General features: G+C 36.0%; 1 protein-coding gene across 5 annotated transcripts in view; it reads left to right on the top strand.

Annotated features, from left to right (window-relative positions):
- EMB (embigin) overlaps nucleotides 1-17,613 on the top strand; it is a 167,325-nt gene extending 149,712 nt beyond the window's left edge. For all 5 annotated transcript variants that reach the window (XM_086362557.1, XM_086362561.1, XM_086362560.1 and 2 more), the window contains one exon: nucleotides 17,475-17,613. In XM_086362557.1, coding sequence (XP_086218683.1) covers nucleotides 17,475-17,516 — 42 coding nt within the window. In that variant the 3' untranslated portion in view covers nucleotides 17,517-17,613. The remainder of the gene's footprint in view (nucleotides 1-17,474) is intronic.
- The last annotated feature ends 432 nt before the right edge of the window (nucleotides 17,614-18,045 follow it).

Raw genomic sequence — 18,045 nt, 5'->3', positions numbered from 1 at the left:
TTATGCTCTGCCTCTGAGCTGACACATCTTCCACCTTGGCTGGAAAAAATGCAGTTTGTGTGCATGCTTGAGGGCAAAGTAGAAGGAGAGAAAAATAGAAAGTAAGAAAATCAGCCAGGAAACAAGTCATTATTTTTTCATCAGCTAAAGAGCATTAAACTTGATTTCTGAAAAGGCTTGTGTTTGGTGTCTTGATATCAAGGCCAGCTGTCTGTGCAGTGGTCTGATTTGAGGGGTATAAGGAAAATTCCACTAATTATAAAAATTACCTACACTCCTTCAGTGAAATGATTGATCTGGCAAAGCACCATTTAGAAAGTCAGGGGCATTTAAGAAGACACCAAAAATCAGTTTTCTAAGGGGCAGTTTGGTAGATGATGCAGTGCCTGCCTATATATAGGCTAGGAAGAATAATGTTTCAATATTTTTATACTTCATTTTAGTATACTTTGGGGCTTACCAGAATTATATCAAGAAGCTGTTCAATAAACAAAATACAAGAAATCAGTATCAAACTTATGCCATAAAGTTGGATCTACAAGGACCAGGTAAATTTAAGTTGACAAGAACAATCCCCACAGTCTAAGAATGGTTAGGAACTTAAATGCAGTAGTTGCTTCAGAATCTTGATAGAGTCATAATGGATTGTCAGAGAATTAGACTTCCCAAAGTTTTATTTCCTTCTTATTCTGCTGTAAATGTTTGTATATAATGCAAAAACACCCAAGTTCATGAATCCAGGGACAGTATAGGTCAATTACCTCACAGTTATAAATTAAACAATATCAAAGTGGCATATTTTTACGAAAGCCTGGCTTTCTAAAAAAAAAAAACTGAAATGGGCATTCAAGCTCCTGATTATGTTTCATGTAGCAGTTGGACAAAAGTAGAAAATATTCATTCTAGGAATAAAAATTCAGGTATTTAATAATACAATTTTTCCGTGTCTTTAAAATGTCTCTTTGGAAGAATATGAAATATTGCAGGAACTGAAACTTGATAACTATAATGTTTATCAAGGAAAAGTTCACCATATGTTATCAAAATGCTAAGTGGGAATTCAACTTTAATGAGTCATAGATGATTGATTTACTTGAATTTACTCATTTTGTAGAGAAAGAGAAAAATACACTCTTGTATGTTACTTCTAGTGATCCCATGCTGAGGTACCAATATGAAGAGTGGGAAACGACTCCTAATTTGAGTTCTTTTTATATGATCATAGAGTAAGCATTTGATTACAACTAAGGGAAGGAAAAGGTAGAAACTCAATGGACAAAAAGTATTTTTAACTACTGAATAATTAATGGAGACATTTGTCAAGGAGAAAAAAACGTAAAGAAATGTACAGAGATAAGAAGTACAAGGCAAAATCAAGGAATGCTAAAAATTGTAACACCAATTACTAGAAGGAAGGATAGAAAGAGGAGACTGGGAGTTAAGTGTTGGTTAATGAACCTACAAAAGTAAATTCGATCCATAATATGAAAAATCTTAAAATCTTAAGGAGTCAATTAAGAGCTTACTGATAGAATGCAATTATTATTCTTTAAATTATGTACCTTAATTTGGGATAGTCAAAGTAATGGGAGCCACCTAAATTAATATCTCCCAACATATCTTTCAAAACTATACAAATCAACAATGATAACAAAGAAAACCACACAAATCCCAAGCCTTCAGTGTATGTGGAAAACAGAGGACGCTACCACTTCAACTTGCCTGTAAGCAGAAAAATAAGAGCCACTTTGAGATGAGCTGTTCCTTGAGTTCCTACCAAATGTTTGCATGCAGTAAAGGGTAGACATCTTGAAAAAACTGTCTGGAAGATAGGAGAAGGAAATAGAGGGCCTAATATTGAACTAAAATCACCACCATAAAAAAGGAAGGCTATACTAAGTGCTAAAATACTGCCAAAAAACTCTTGTATATTAGAGTGCTGGCTATAGATAAAGGACTCAAAAGTATTCAGTTTAGAAAGTTATTTCTTCTGTGAAAAATAGGATAGAAAGGAAGAGAGGAGCAGACTCTGGAAATTGTACACAGGGAGAGAAAAAGGAGCAAGTATGGAGAAATTTTGAAAGACACAACAGAAACAATAAACTCAAAACACAAATATTGCCCCCAAAGTGCCATACTGTTAAAAATACTGCATTATCCTATGCTGAAAAATGGGCAAAGGAGAGTCACTTTTTGACTAAGAATATTCTAGACCACCATAAACCAGTAGCTTTGCTCATAAAATGCAGTGCAAATGAATTTTTTGATCTTCACAAAGCTATTATAAGACCACAGTTCAGTTCAGTTCAGTCGCTCAGTCATGTCTGATTCCTTGTGACCCCATGAACCGCAGCATGCCAGGCCCTCTGTCCATCACCAACACCTGGAGTCCACCCAAACCCATGTCCTTTGAGTCAGTGATGCCATCCAGCCATCTCATCCTCTGTCATCCCCTTCTTCTCCTGCCCTCAATCTTTCCCAGCATCAGGGTCTTTTCAAATGAGAGCTCTTCACATCAGGTAGCCAAGTATTGGAGTTTCAGCTTCAACATCAGTCCTTCCAATGAATACCCAGGCCTGATCTCCTTTAGGATGGACTGGTTGGATCTCCTTGCAGTCCAAGGGACTCTCAAGAGTCTTCTCCAACACCACAGTTCAAAAGCATCAATTCTTTGGTGCTCAGCTTCCTTTATAGTCCAACTCACACATCCATACATTACTACTGGAAAAACCATAGCCTTGACTAGACAGACTTTTGTTGACAAAGTAATGTCTCTGCTTTTTAATATGCTGTCTAGGTTGGTCATAACTTTCCTTCTAAGGAGTAAGCATCTTTTAATTTCATGGCTGCAATCACCATCTGCAGTGATTTTGGAGCCCCCCAAAATAAAGTCAGCCACTGTTTCCCCATCTATTTGCCATGAAGTGATAAGACCACAAATGAGAATTAAACTGTTATAGCTAATGAAATACACACACATGTATGTACACACACACACACATCACAGAAGGAAACTAGACAATATTCTGAAATAAAATATTCCCAAACATTTTTTAATATAACAAAATCCCAATAATAGTGAATTAGAAATTTTAAAAAGAAGAGAACTGTACCAAACCTATAAAGAGATAAACTGATGATTGATCTGAAAAAAGGAAATAGAAAAGAGAGGAAAATAATATAAGACTAAATTACAAGATACCTCAGAAATAAAACTAGGAAAACAGCAAAGAGAATAAAAATTAAAGTAAGGAGTAAAATTCATCAGAGCGGCAATGGTTAAAATAGACAAGCAAAGAAAATCTACATAAGAAGGAAAAACGCTGGAATAATATTAATATCCTATATTTATTGGATAAGAACACTTTACTGAAATAAAATATAAATCTGCAGAGCTTCCCAATTATCTGTGAAAACTGATCTAGAATAAGCAAGCCGTAGGCATATTTCAGTAAACTACTGAACTTTAAAAATAAAGAAATTATCACGGCCTCCAGGCCTAACCAAACAAATCAAAATTAGACTGTCACTAGTTTCCTCAAAAGCAATTATAAAGAAAGGAAACAATTAGCAATATTTTCAGACTACTCAAGAAAAAAACTTATGAATAAGGACTTTTTTTTTAACCTATTTAACTATCTTTCAAGTGTTAAAGCTACAGATGAAAAATGTGAAGCGTTCAAGATACTAGGGATTACTTTTTAAGCAATCTAAGGGAGCAGAAACTTTATTCAACCAAGAGGAAACTGCAGCAAAAGAACAAATAGTGAGCATTTAATATTTTAAACTGATGATCTAAGACTGAAAAAACTGTGGAATGGAGCATTAAAGAATAACTTAACAGCATATCTTATGATGATAGAAATAATAGAGTGGGAGAAGGGGGTGAGAAAAAGAGTAACAAGAAATCCATTAACTGTTGTACAGACAATACGTGTAGTTAAAGGGTACCATTACAAACTAATGAGATAGGATAAATTAAATAAGAAAACTAGAATAAAGGGACTCTTGAAAAGGTATAAGGATAACCATTAGGACAAGAATACAATTATTTATTTTTAAAAATAAACATGTAAAGAAATCATATCTCTTAGAGAAAGTAAATACAATAGACATAGTAATTGTAACATGAACAGTTGGGCAGATAAGAGACTAAACATATTAGACTTAAAAAAAAATATGCATGGGTGTATCTCATCTATTGAAAGAAAAAGATTTTCAGCTTAACCGACAAAGTGGGATTGAACTCTGTAATGCATTCAAGAGCACACCCAAACAAAAGATTTATGAAGGTTAAAAACAAAAAAAACAAACAAAAAAACCCCAAAAGGATGGACAAAGGTATACCAGGCAAATGGAAACAGTAAGAAAGCATGGGTTGCAATTCTGATATCAGACAAGAAGAACTTTAGTCAACATGTATTAAACATGGAAAAAAAGTTACATCTTATCTCAAAGCCAAAATTTAAATTGAAAATGTAATCATTATGAATATCTATGTACCAAATAACTATACAAAGTGGGCATTACACACAACGTAAGGAAGACACTGATAGAAACATACTTTTAAAAATAAGAGAGTTTTTACATACTTCTCTAAGATTAAAATCTTCTCTGGTGACTCAGATGGTAAAGAATCTCCTTGCAATGCAGAAGACCTGGGTTGGGAAGATCCCCTAGAGGAGGGCATGGCAGCTCACTCCAGTATTTTTGCCTAGAGAATTCCCATGGACAGAGGTGCCTGGTGGGCTACAGTCCATGGGGCTACAAAGAGAACAAACAGTTAAGTATATAAAAGATTTGTATAATGAAATTAACTAGGTAGACCTTATAGTTAGAGTCTGTTTTCTACACACTGATTAAACAGAATAGACTGATTTTTTAACAATGCAATAAATCTAGAAGTCAGTTACAAGGCACAAAAATCAAGAGTCTTTCCACCAGAAATAAAAGACTTCTATTAAACAACTGTTTGATTATTTTAAAATATGGGTTTTATTATTATTTAGGTATAACAACATCAACAGATTGGGAGATAATTGCCATTGAAAAGATAGTTTGTTATACTCACAGATCCCAAGAAAAAGGGGCATACCTTGCTTTAGGGGTCCACAGAGAAGCACCAGGGCTGGTCAGAAAGCAGACAGTGTAAAAAAAAATATATATATATATAATATAAATATATATATTATATAAGTATTATGTATATAAAATTAATATATATATATATATATATATATATGGGCAAGAACTTTAATTGTGGTTTCTGCTGGAAGGAACAGGCAAGGCTGTTCCAGGATAAACAGGTTTTGGATTGGCTTGCTGTTATTGTTCAGTTGCTCAGTCATGTCCAATTTTTTGTGACCTCATGGACTGCAGCATCAGGCTTCCCTGTCCTTCACTATCTCCTGGAGTTTGCTCAAATTCATATCCATTGAGTCAGTGATGCTATCCAACCAGCTCATCCTCTGTCATCCCCTTCTCCTTCTGCCCTCAATCTTTCCCAGCATCAGGGTCTTTTCCAATGAGTTGGCTCTGTGCATCAGGTGGCCAAAGTACTGGAGATTTGAGCTTCAGCATCAGTCATTCTAATGAATATTCAGGAGTGATTTCCTTTAGGATTGACTGGTTTGATCTCCTTGCAGTCCAAGGGACTCTCAAGAATCTTCTCCAACCCCACAGTTCAAAAGCATCGATCCTTTGGCATTCATTCTTCTTTATGTTCTAACTCTCACATCCGTCATAACTACTGGAAAAACCACAAGTTTGATGATACAACAGACCTTGGTAGGCAAAGTATTGTCTCTGCTTTTTAATATGTTGTCTATGCATTGACTAGTGCAAAGAATTTTAGCAGACTCTAGAGCAAAGGGCTTGTCTCTAGTTGTCTGATACCAGGCTTTGGGGCATTTAGGACCGGAAGACAGTGGCCCAGATTGTGAAAACCTGATAAAGGAAGTAGTTGGGAGTGTGGGCTTTGAATTGTTTGATTTTCATAAGAAAGACGTGTTCCAGGTAAGTTGTTTACCATCTGTAGGAATTAGGTTGCCTTGAGAGGGCAGTCTCTCCTGAGTTAGTAAGTCTCCAAGATGTCAAAGGATGAAAAATACATAAAAGACAATTTACATATCTGTCGAAGAGAAAACACAATTTAAAATGAAAGAACTTCAAAAAATAATGATAAAAACTATAGCCAGTGCAATAAGGTAAGAAAAATAATAAAAATGTTTACAGATGGAAAGAAAGAAGTAAATGGTTTATATTTACTGTTGCAATTATTATGTAAAATATTACAAGAGGCTTCCCAGGTGGTGCTAGTAGTAAAGAACACACCTGCCAATGAAGGAGATATAAGAGATGTGAGTTTGATCCCTGGGTGGGGAAGATCCCCTAGAGAAGGAAATGAAAACCCACTCCATTATTCTTAATTAGAGAAACCCATGGACAGAGCAGCCTGGCAGGCTACAGTCCATAGGGTTCCAAAGAGTCAGACATGACAAAAACAACATAGCATAGAACAGCACACAGAAAAAGAAATTTCTCAAACTAAAGAAGTGAACATGGGTTACAGGATACAGGGTTAACAGACAAAAATTAATTCATGTACTAAGAATGAAATCAAACCAAAAAACACAATATCACAGTTGCTCCAGAGAAAATGAAATTCTTAAGTAATAAATGTGCAAAAATATAAAATGCATGTATGGTTAAAATTACAAAATATTGATGAAGAAATATAAAAAATCTAAATAAATGAAGGGGCAAACTATGTTTATTTACTGAAGCTATCTGCCTGCAATGCAAGAGACCTGGGTTGCTTCTCTGAGTATGGAAGATCCCCTGGAGAAGGGAATGGCTACCACTCCAATATTCTTACTTGGAGAACTCTATGGACAGAGGAGCCTGGTGAGCTACAGTCCGTGGAGCCGTAAAGAGTTGGATATGACTGAACAACTTAACACTTTCACTTCTCACTTTCAGTATAACAAAAAAGTCAGTTCTCCCCAAACTGACCTATAGTTATAATGTAATGTCTATTTAAAAAAAAAAAAATTCCAGCAAGTTTCTTTTGTAGACATAGATAAGCATGTCCTAAAATTTAGAGGGAAAATCACTGGACCTAGAATAGTGAAAATACTTTAGAAAAAAAAAAAGAATAAAGTGGGAGGAATGAGTTGACCTGATATTAAAGCTTTTTAATACAGCTATAGGAATCAGGACTGTGTGGTGTTGGTATAAGAACAGCTATATTTTTGCAAACATAGTTTGGGCAAAGATGTAATAGCAATGCAATGGTGGAAGGATAGACTTTTCAACAAACAATGCTGGAGCAACTGGGCATAGCAGAAAAAATAAACCTTAATCTAAATCTCATATCTTTTACAAAAGTTAACCAAAATTGATTATGAACTTAAGTGTAAAGTACAACTCTATCAGATTTTAGAAAAAAACATAGAAGAAAATCTTCAAGATAAAGGACTAGGTGAAAAATTCTTAGATTTGATACAAGAAGCATAGGAGTAAAAACCGATAAAATGGATCTCATCAATGTTATAAATCTTTGCTCTACAATACCTTAGCTCTATCCTGTGAAGAGGATGAAATGACAAGCTAGCAGTTGGGAGAAAATATTTGCAAACTGCATATGTGAAAAAGAACTTGTAGCTAGAATATGTAAAACAAAACTCTCAAATTCAACTCTAAAATAATAAAAATATCCAATTAGAAAATTGGTGAAAGACATGAGAAGACATTTCACTGAAGAGGATATACAGATGGCAAATAAGCATGTGAAAAGAGGTACAACATTATTTACCAGTAGGAAAATGCAAATTCAAACCAAATTGAGGTAGTCCTATACATGTGTATGGAGTGGGTTGCCATTTCCTTCTCCAATGCATGAAAGTGAAAAGTGAAAACGAAGTTGCTCAGTCGTGCCCGACTCTTCGCGACCCCATGGACTGCAGCCCACCAGGCTCCTCCATCCGTGGGATTTTCCAGGCAAGAGTACTGGAGTGGGGTGCCATCGCCTTCTCCAAACATGTATCAGAATGGCTAAAATAAAAAAGTAGTTATAACACCAAATGCTAATGAGGATGTTGAGAAACCAGACCACTCATATATTGCTAATGGGAATGTAAAATGATACAATCACTCTGGACAAAAATATGGCAGGTTTTTCATAAAACTAAACTTGTTTACTGTACAACCTAATAATTAAACTCTTGGACATGATTTCAAGGGGAACAAAAATGTATGTCCATGCAAAATCCTGTACATGAATGTTTGTGAGAAGTTTTATTCATAACAGCTAAACCTTGGAAACAATTCAGATGTCTTACCATAGGTGGCATCCTACAATCATGATCCTAAGATCATGGCATCCGGTCCCATCCCTTCATGGCAAATAGATGGGGAAATAATGGAAATAGTGAGAGACTATTTTGGGGGGCTCCAAAATCACTGCAGATGGTGACTGCAGCCATGAAATGCTTGCTCCTTGGAAGGAAAGCTATGACCAACCTAGAAAGCATATTAAAAAGCAGAGACATTACTTTGCCAACAAAAGTCTGTCTAGCCAAAGCTATGGTTCTTCTAGTAGTCATGTATGCATGTGGAAGTTGGACTATAAAGAAAGCTGAGTGCTAAATAATAGATGCTTTTGAACTGTGGTGTTGGAGAAGACTCTTGAGAGTCCCTTGGACTGCAAGGAAATCCAACCAGTCATTCCTAAAGGAAATCAGTCCTGAATATTCATTGGAAGGACTGATGCTGAAGATGAAACTCCAATACTTTGGCCACCTGATGCGAAGAAATGACTCATTGGAAAAGACCCTGATGCTGGGAAAGATTGAGGGCAGGAAGAGAAGGGGACGACAGAGGATGAGATTGTTGGATGGCATCAACGACTCAACGGACGTGGGTTTGAGTAAACTCAGGGAGTTGGTGATGGACAGGGAATCCTGGTGTGCTGCAGTCCATGGGGTCGCAAAGAGTTGGACATGACTTAGTGACTGAACTGAACTGAACCATAGGCAAATGGTGAAACAAAGTGTCCTACATACACTTTGTAGTGTATGTAGTAGTAGTAGTAGTAGTAGTAGTAGTAGTAGTCGTCATGGACTACTACTCTGCAATAATAAAAAGGAATGAGCTATAGATGTACACCACTTGGAAGGATTTTAAAGTGAAACCAATCTGAAAAGACTATATACTGTTTCCTTCCATTTATACAGGATTCTTGAAATTACAAAATTATAGAAATGAGGACCAGATTTATTTGATGTTAAGGTCAGACTGGCAACACAAGGGGTCTTTGTAATAAAACTGCTCAGTATCTTGATTGTGATGGGTAGTTACACAAATCTATACAAGTGATAAAATTGCATAGAATTAAATACACACAAACACATGAAAACTGGTGAAGTTAACAAGGCTGATAGATATGCAAATTGTTATCACTGGGGGAAGGTGAACGAAGGATACGCTGGATCTCTGTATCACTTTTATAAAGTGCATGTAAATCTACAATTATCTTAAAATAAAATGTTAAATAATTACTATATCTCAGAATTTATGAAAAATCAATGAAAAATGTATATATAACCTTAAACATTTGTATTAATAAAAATGAAAAAATGAAAATTAATAAATCCCCAACTCAAAAATCTAATAAAAGAACACCAAATAAAGCAACACATACATATCAAACACGCACAAGGAACTAATAAATATAAAAATGGAAATTAAATGAGGTAGGAATATAAAAACATTGTATCTAATTTATAACTCAAATTCTTGTTTTTTTGAAAAGAATAAACAGCTAACAGATTTAATTAGAAAAATGGAAAGAAACGCCAAAAATGGAAGAAAAATGGAACAAAACAGAAAATGTGATACATGACAGTGAGTAAAATAAGATATTGAGAATAAATTTTAAGCATATGAAACCGCTAACATTTCCTATAAATAATGTAAAAGCCTAGATTAAAAAGATACTGTTTCTAGAAGACATAACAAGTTCTGTAGAAGAGATAGAGAAAATTTCTAGGAAATACTCTACAGAAAAGCACCAATGTCAGATATTTTTACAGGAAAATTCTACAAAACCTTTAAAAATAAAATTTTCCCAATGCTTTGTGAAATTTCTTAATTCTTTTTTAGTTGAAAGTGTAACAATGATGCCTATACCTGATGAGGTCAGTACAACAATATAAAATTACTGTCTAATTACACTTATAAATGTTATTGCAAAAATATGAAATAAAATATTGGTGAACAGAATCTATTATAATGAAATAATGCATTATACATAAATGGAATTTACTTCAGGAATTCAAGGGTTCAATATTTTAAAATGTAATAATATAAAACACTTAGCAATCCTGCCTTTATGAATTAACTGAAGATACAGCTCCAAAAAAAGAAAAACTTGTTTGCTTAAACTGAATTGCAACAGTATTTGTTAGTGTGAGACTGGTTACTTACAGTGAAAGGGTGGGATCACAGTGGGAGAATTAAGGGTTATGAATGAGGGAAAGGGATGTGGAGAGCATTGATAGTTCTCTGAGTGTATGTTTTGTATAAGTTTGACTTGTGGAATCATGTTATGTTTCCCAAACCAGAGTGAAGGAGTGAACAAATGAATAAAATTAACAGAGGCTGAAGAAGAAATCCTAAAATGAAATACAAACAGAAACAATCCAATCTAAGTGTATTTCAGATAAATACAACAAGCACACTGAAGGGAAGAAAAAAAGAACACTAGTAACCTCTGAACATAGTGATTGAATTACATACCTTAAGATGAGAAAAACAGCTAAAGCAATGTTGAACTCTAGTTACCAGTTTTCCTCCTGCAAACCTTCACTGAGATAGGTTGGCAGTTTTGAAAATATTTTTGGTGTATTCTAGCATTGAACAAATAAATAAATATATATTGATAGCAATCAGATTTGGATATGTTAAAATGAGGATCATAGTGAAAACTGTGTGTCCCCAAATCCCCTTTTTGGACTAAAGGAATTTTTCTCTAAAATTGCTGGGAATGCTGCAGGCAGTCAGCCCTCAGCTGTCAGCAATCCAGGAGAATTACCCTTGGCTAAATAGAACTGCCTAGCCAATTATGGAGTGTTGGATCCAAAAATACAACTTACTACTTACAGAACTCTTTGATTCTTATTTTAAATAATGTGCATGAAAAATAATGTTAATCAGGGATTGGCAATTTATGACCCATGAGCCAAATCCAGACTACTATATGTCTTATAGTTAAAATGTTACTGAGCTATAGGCATGTCCAGTTGTTTATACATTGTCCATGGTCGCTTCCTTCTGTATCTTCAGAGCTGAGTAGCTGCAACAGAGACATATGGCTCACAAAGCCTGAAATATTTGCTATCTGGTTTCTTCCAAAAAAGCTGACTTCTGGTCTAAACTACGATATTATAAATTTAGTTGCTATAAAATATGAATCAAGGTAAAAGGACTTATAGGACTTAAGTCAACTACATTTTATCATCTCTATAATTAACAAAAACAAGAAGGAACACACTCAATGCATATTTTATTGATAGGTGAAGTCAGAATTTTCTAACATTTCTTGTGGGAAATATTGGTCTCTGAGGATATTCTTTTTTAAAAAAGTTCTGCAGTTAAATAATTTTGAAACATTACATACATCTTCCTCTCCTGCAAAGTCCCCACACTCACAGCCATGATTAAGGCCCTCAGCAGCCAGACTTCCAATTTTCTTTGTTAAAACATGTACCTATGACTTATGATTCTTTTTTAAAAAGCACATAATAGTCTAGAAAGGAAAAGATTAGATTAGCCTCTAATCTCACTTTACACATAACACCAGTGGTATTAAAAGCAATTAGAAACAACAGTAAAAACTATAGACACACAAAGATAGATAACTAAGCAGTATGGAAAGTTACAGGATTAAAAAATAAAAATTTCCCCCCCTATTTTCTCTCATTCCACCTCCCAAAGGCAGTTATCATTAAGCTTTTTTTTTTTTTCTGAGTTCTTCCAGTTTTTTCAAAGAGAAGGAAAAAGAAAATTGAGGTGTATCTTCTCATATATTCTTTTTGTTGTTTCATACAAAAAGGAGATCATATAAAACATCATGTTTTGCACCTTGAATTTTACGTTTGACTATGCACTTTGAAGAGCTTTAACTATTAGCAATCATTTTTGTTTCCCATTTTGGTAACTGAGTATCCCCAAACGCGATAATCTCCTGCAGACAAAACAGATTTTGCTCTTTTTGTTCTTGGTGTTTTGTTGTTGCTGTTTATTTACAAATACAAAGCAGCTGAAATGACATCATTGACCATATATTTTGATACAATTTGTGGATCTATCTATAAATACAAAATCCTGACACTGGGATTTCTAGTTGAAAATTTTAAATATAATTAAATCATCATTAATAAATATATAGGGGTAAGCATTGGGCTGTTATACACTCAACAGTGAATGTGGTTTTCTTTCTCTGTACTCCTACCAGCAATAAAAATCTTTTCATTTGAGAAACACCTTTAAGTGTCTTATATTTAAAGGTAAATACTGAGGAAATATAATGCTCTATTATAATTAATTTTTTTCTGAAATAATGCACATGAATAGTGAGATGAATAAGTCAATAAATATGAATTAAGTAAGCACATTATATTTATTATTTATAAGGATATTATCTATTCCTTATATGATATTTAGAAAGTTGAAATTTATAAAGATGTATCATTGAGTTCAAGAATTTAAATAGCATTATTTAAGAAAGATTTCAGCTGATTATTTAGGAAAATTAATATTATGTGATTATTAAATTTTAAACTTATCAGTATAATTCCTAAGAATTCCTTCCTAAAATTAGATGGCTCAAATACTAGAGAAAGTATACTGGTGTCCTGTAGATGTTATTTTTACATTGTTTACATTTGTTTGCTAGAGTCAAATGGCCAGGGATTTGAAACATAACTCATGACCTCCATCTGTTTTCCTGTTTGTCCTTATTGTTAGGTAATAATCCTGTTGGGTATTTTCTATTTCTCTCAGGAATATCACGCTTACATTAACCACACGCCAACAATGAGAAGCTATAGCCATGGAAAGAATCAGGTGTAGAGCTGAGGCTTGTTGTTAGCGAGACTCAGGTTTCCTCCTGTGTTTCTCTCCAGTGTGTCTACTTTACTCACACAGAACACCTCATTTCTGACTCTTCAGGTCACCAAATGTGTGACATTTTTCCCCCTTCACTAAGCAATTTTCTGTAACACCAGTTGGGTATCCTACAACTGAACTAAATTCTAATACCCTGAAACTAGAGATAGTGTCAGATGCCACAGATTAAGGGCTCAGTCCCGCAAGATAGCTCCCACTCTACTTCAGACTAAGTTAAGTGATTCTAACTGAAGTAATCATCTAACTGCAAGTAGAAGGTCCCTAGGTTGCCCAAAACTTCTACAAATCAAAGATTCCCCGAGACACTCTCCTGAGGTTTGATTAATTTGCTAGAGTAGCTTACAGAACACAAGGAAATACTTACATTTACCAGTTTATTAAAGAAAATGATAAAGGATACAGATGAAAAGATATATGGGGCAAAGTCTGGGAGGGCTGTGTGGGAGCTTCTGTCCCACAGATTTGGGGGAGGGGGTGTTACCCTCCTGGCAGGTGGAGATGTTCACTCACTTGGAAGCTCCTACACTATTGGGATTTTTATAGTGGCTTCTGTATATTGTTGTTGTTTAGCTGTTAAGTCATGACCTCATGATTCTTTTGTGACCTTCTGGACTGTAGCCGCCAGGCTCCTCTGGCCATGGGATTTTCCAGGCAAGAATACTGGAGTGAGTTGCCAGCCATTCTTTCTCCAGGGGATCTTCCTGACCCAGGGATCGAACCCAAGTCTCCAGCATTTCAGGCAGATTCTTTCCTGCCTGAGCCACCAGGGAATGGGCATGATCAGTTATTAACTACATTTTCAGCCTCTTTCCATTCTCTGGAGAAGTGGGGGTTGGGAGAGGTTGAAAATTCCAAGCTTCTAGTCATGACTTGTTCTTTGGGTTACAAGCCCCTATCAAAGAGTGCCCCCAAGGTCACCTCATTAGAAGAAAAGATGTTCCTAGTGTTTTCATTTCGGAGAAGGAAATGGCAACCCACTCCAGTATTCTTGCTTGGAGAATCCCAGGGACAGAGGAGCCTGGTGGGCTGCCATCTATGGGGTCGTACAGAGTTGGACATGACTGAGTGACTTAGCAGCAGCAGCAGTGTTTTCATTACTTAAGGAAATACAAGGGTTTTAGGAGCACTATGCAAGGAACTAGTGGCAGAGAACAGCGGGTTTATCTTTTGTAACTGAGCAGGACCCTATGGGGCCTTCCTGGAACAGACCCTGCCCCCATGTCCTCTGATCTACTAGTTCCTTTCTGACTACTTAGATAACAGTATCTCATGCACATTTCCTGAGTTGCTTTACAGATCCCATCAAACAGAAGAAGTTAAGCACTTGATGATCATGAGTACGTAGCCCCAAGACCTACAGGAGTTTGAGGATTAATAACCTTAACTTCTGTCATACTGCCCTGCTACTTCACCATCAATCAATCAGAGGATCACACATGAGCTGATTTGATCACAAACCCTGTGATCACCTTGCCTTTAAAAATGCCTCCCTGAAAACCCACTGGGGAACTTGGACTTTTTGAACATTAGTTGCCCCAGGCTCCTTGTCTAGCACATTGCAATAAACTCTGTCTTCTCCTTCACCACAACCCAGTGTCAGTAGATTGACTTTACTGCTTGTGGGCTAGTAGATTCGTTTGGCTCAGTAGCATTTTCTCTTATCTCACAGCACTATAGCTGTTTTCACAAAGAACTTCTCTCTGGCAGCCTTTCTGTAGCCTTCTGTTTGGCAGACAGTCTGACTCTTCGGAATGAAGGCTTTTGGACATTGGTGCCATTTTGGCACTAAATCATTTATATGTGTATTATGATGAATGTAATGATACAGTAGGAATTTACATTTAAAGGAGATTGTGAAAGCTTGTCATATGTAAGTTGGTCTCTTGTCTGATTTAGAAAGTTAAGATATTCTCTTAACTAAAGTGGTAAGAACCAGATAGTTTCTTACTGTTCCCTCCCTTTCTGTGATTTTTAACTCCTGACATCTCATGGAGTCAGAGTTGAGAATCACTTAAAACACTGGAAAATCCCACACTTCCAACTGTCAAGAGTCACGACAAAAGTCTCCTTTTTTCCAATCACATTTGACAGGAATGAGTGTAGGTTAGGCTGTTTTTCTTGTGGTTCAAGGAAAATGTTATATTATTTTTTGAACTTCTGGCCTTCCTCCCTTCCCCCAGCTGGAACACTTGTTTTTTCCAGCTCCTCATTCTAAGGGTATTCACACTTAAAATCTCAGCTATTCTCTCCTCTTGCAAGTGTTCCCTAAAAACTTCAGAATCTGTTGCCAGATTCTTCTCTGAATTTCTATATGAATGTCTTTACTTTTGAAAACACTTCATTCTAATTGATTCCACAATTGAATGTGAGGCACAGCATATAGAAATTTGCTTATTTTATAGAGTGTGTAACAGAGAAGAGCAAACCTGAGTCTATATTGAATCTATCCCTCTAACTCTAACCTTTGTGCTCTGTTGCCTGTGCTTACTCACGTTGGCTCAGTCCCTCTGTAAAAGAATGTTGCCTATAGACTGACTTATAAATGACAGCCCATTTTCAAGGGACTGCCTCCCAGGCTTAACTTTTAAAGGTATAATGAACAGTCTCAGAAAACAAAATAACAATTGTCTTGCTGGAGTTTTATAGGATCACTGTAACCAGACCTAGGACAGCTGCAAGAACAAAGGATTCCAGAACCGGAAAGTTTTCAATAACCAGCCACATCCTCTCCTCTTTTAGTATAAAAGCAGTTTGAATTCTAACTCGGGTAAAATGGTTCTTTGGGACACTACACTAGTTCACCATCTTCTCACTCTGCTGACCTTCTGGATAAAGTTGCTATTTCTTGCCCCAACACCTCATCTCTTGATTGACGCCTGTCATGTGATGAACAGTATGAGCTTGGATTCAGTAACAATAGTAATAATGAGGCTTGTAGGTTAAATAACTTGTGCAAAATTGGCCAGTGAGTAAGAGAGTGGGCTGATTTTAAAGGCACAAGTCTATTTTCAACTTCATTGTTCTTTGCCTCAAAATGTTGTCTATTTGATGATAATGGGATTATCCTGCAATTGTTTATTGAGTGCAAATTATGTGCTTAATAATCTATTTGATACTGAAGGCAGATACGAAAGATGTTAAACATATCCTGAGCTTCTAATGTATGTATAATCTAGTTGGATTGAAATAAACATAGATAATTGAAGAATAAAGTAAATTAAAGGAATATTGAGGGGGGAAGAAAATGTGATTCAGAAAGGTTAAAGGTCAATTGTGAGTAAGACCCAAAACATGAGTAGAGAATGAGTTACTAGGATGAAAGACAAAGGGAATGTACTTGAGATGCCATTTTGAGGAATATCCTACTTGGAGTTGAGGGCAATAAAAATTAGAAAACTGGACCTGAATGTAGTAGACATTTGTTCATGTCTTCCCTGACATTTATTCCACCTTTATGATGTTCAAAGTAGTCTTTCCTGTTTTCAGCTATTGGGATTAAATTGTTTAAACTAATAAATTTGTACGCCTTCTATCCTCAGTGATTAGTACAGGATGGGGCAAATTAAAGTCATTTATATGTGGTATCTAAAAATATAAAGCAAACAGGAAACAGACTTACAGATATAGAGAACAAGCTAGCAGTTACCAGCGGGTAGAGGAGACAGGGGAGGGGCAATACTGGGGTAGGGGATTAAGAGGTACAAACTACTACATATAAAATAAGCTCTGAAGACATATTGTGCACAGAGAATATAGCCAGTATTTTGCACTAAGTATAAATGGAGTATATGTATGTGCGCTCAGTCACGTCTGACTCTTTGCAACCCCATGGATGATAGCCCACCAGGCTCCTCTGTCCATGGCATTTTCCAGGCAAGAATACTAGAGTGGGTTGCCATTTCCTCTTCCAGGGGATCTTCCCCACCCAGGGATCGAACTTGTGTCTCTTCACTGGCAGGCTGATTCTTCACTACTGTACCACCTGGGAAGCACCCCCCAACCCCTGCCCCACAAATGGAGCATAACCTTTAACATTTTTGAGTCATTATATAGTTTACTTGTAATATATAATATTGTACATCAATTATAACTTTTATAGGACTGAACTGAACTGAACTGTTTATGTATATAAAGTATATATGTTATATAAAGTATATAATTCAACTATATACTTATAAAAAGTATAATAAAAATACTCAGTTACACACAAAAAGTAAAGTCAGTGAGATATGAGAGATGTTTATGGGACTATGGGAAATGGGAAATATCTCTTTCTTTTCTAGGAAGTGAGGTCTACATCTTTGATAACCACTTTCCCCCCATAAGGGAAGGGCTCAGATATTCCAGGGACAACTAAGTCAAGTCTAAGGATCAACAGAGGACCTCAGAAGACAAGAGGAAGAAAAAGGTAAAAAAAAAAAAAATGTTACTGGTGATAAAAGTTTGAACAGGACCAAGATGTCCTTACTCTTTTCTAGACAACAGATCTCACTTTTGGTTTAAATCATGAGGGAGGGAGGGAAGGGGGAGGGGGAGAGAGAAAATGAATTGGATACATAAGTTTGAAAATGAAATGTGCAGCAGGTTTAATTAAAGTCATAAATTGGATCTGTTCATGAACATCAAAACTGAGCTTTGTAGAATATCCATTGTTTGAAGGCAAGAGGTATAAGTGAAAGTTGCTCAGTTGTGTGCAATTCTTTGTGACCCCCTGGGCAGTAGCTCCCTCAGGCTCCTCTCTCCATGGGGATTCTCCAGGCAAGGATACTATAGTGGGTTCTCATGCCCTTCTCCAGGAGATCTTCCCAACTCAGGGATCAAACTCAGGTCTCTGGCATTGCAGGTGGATTCTTT

The sequence above is a fragment of the Bos grunniens genome, chromosome 20 (assembly GCF_055505025.1).
Source record: "Bos grunniens cultivar Pamir isolate PY7600 chromosome 20, Bosgru_T2T1.0, whole genome shotgun sequence".
In the NCBI taxonomy this organism is placed as follows: domain Eukaryota; kingdom Metazoa; phylum Chordata; class Mammalia; order Artiodactyla; family Bovidae; genus Bos; species Bos grunniens.
Note: the sequence above shows the minus strand (reverse complement) of the source record. Positions and strands in the feature narration are given on the sequence as shown.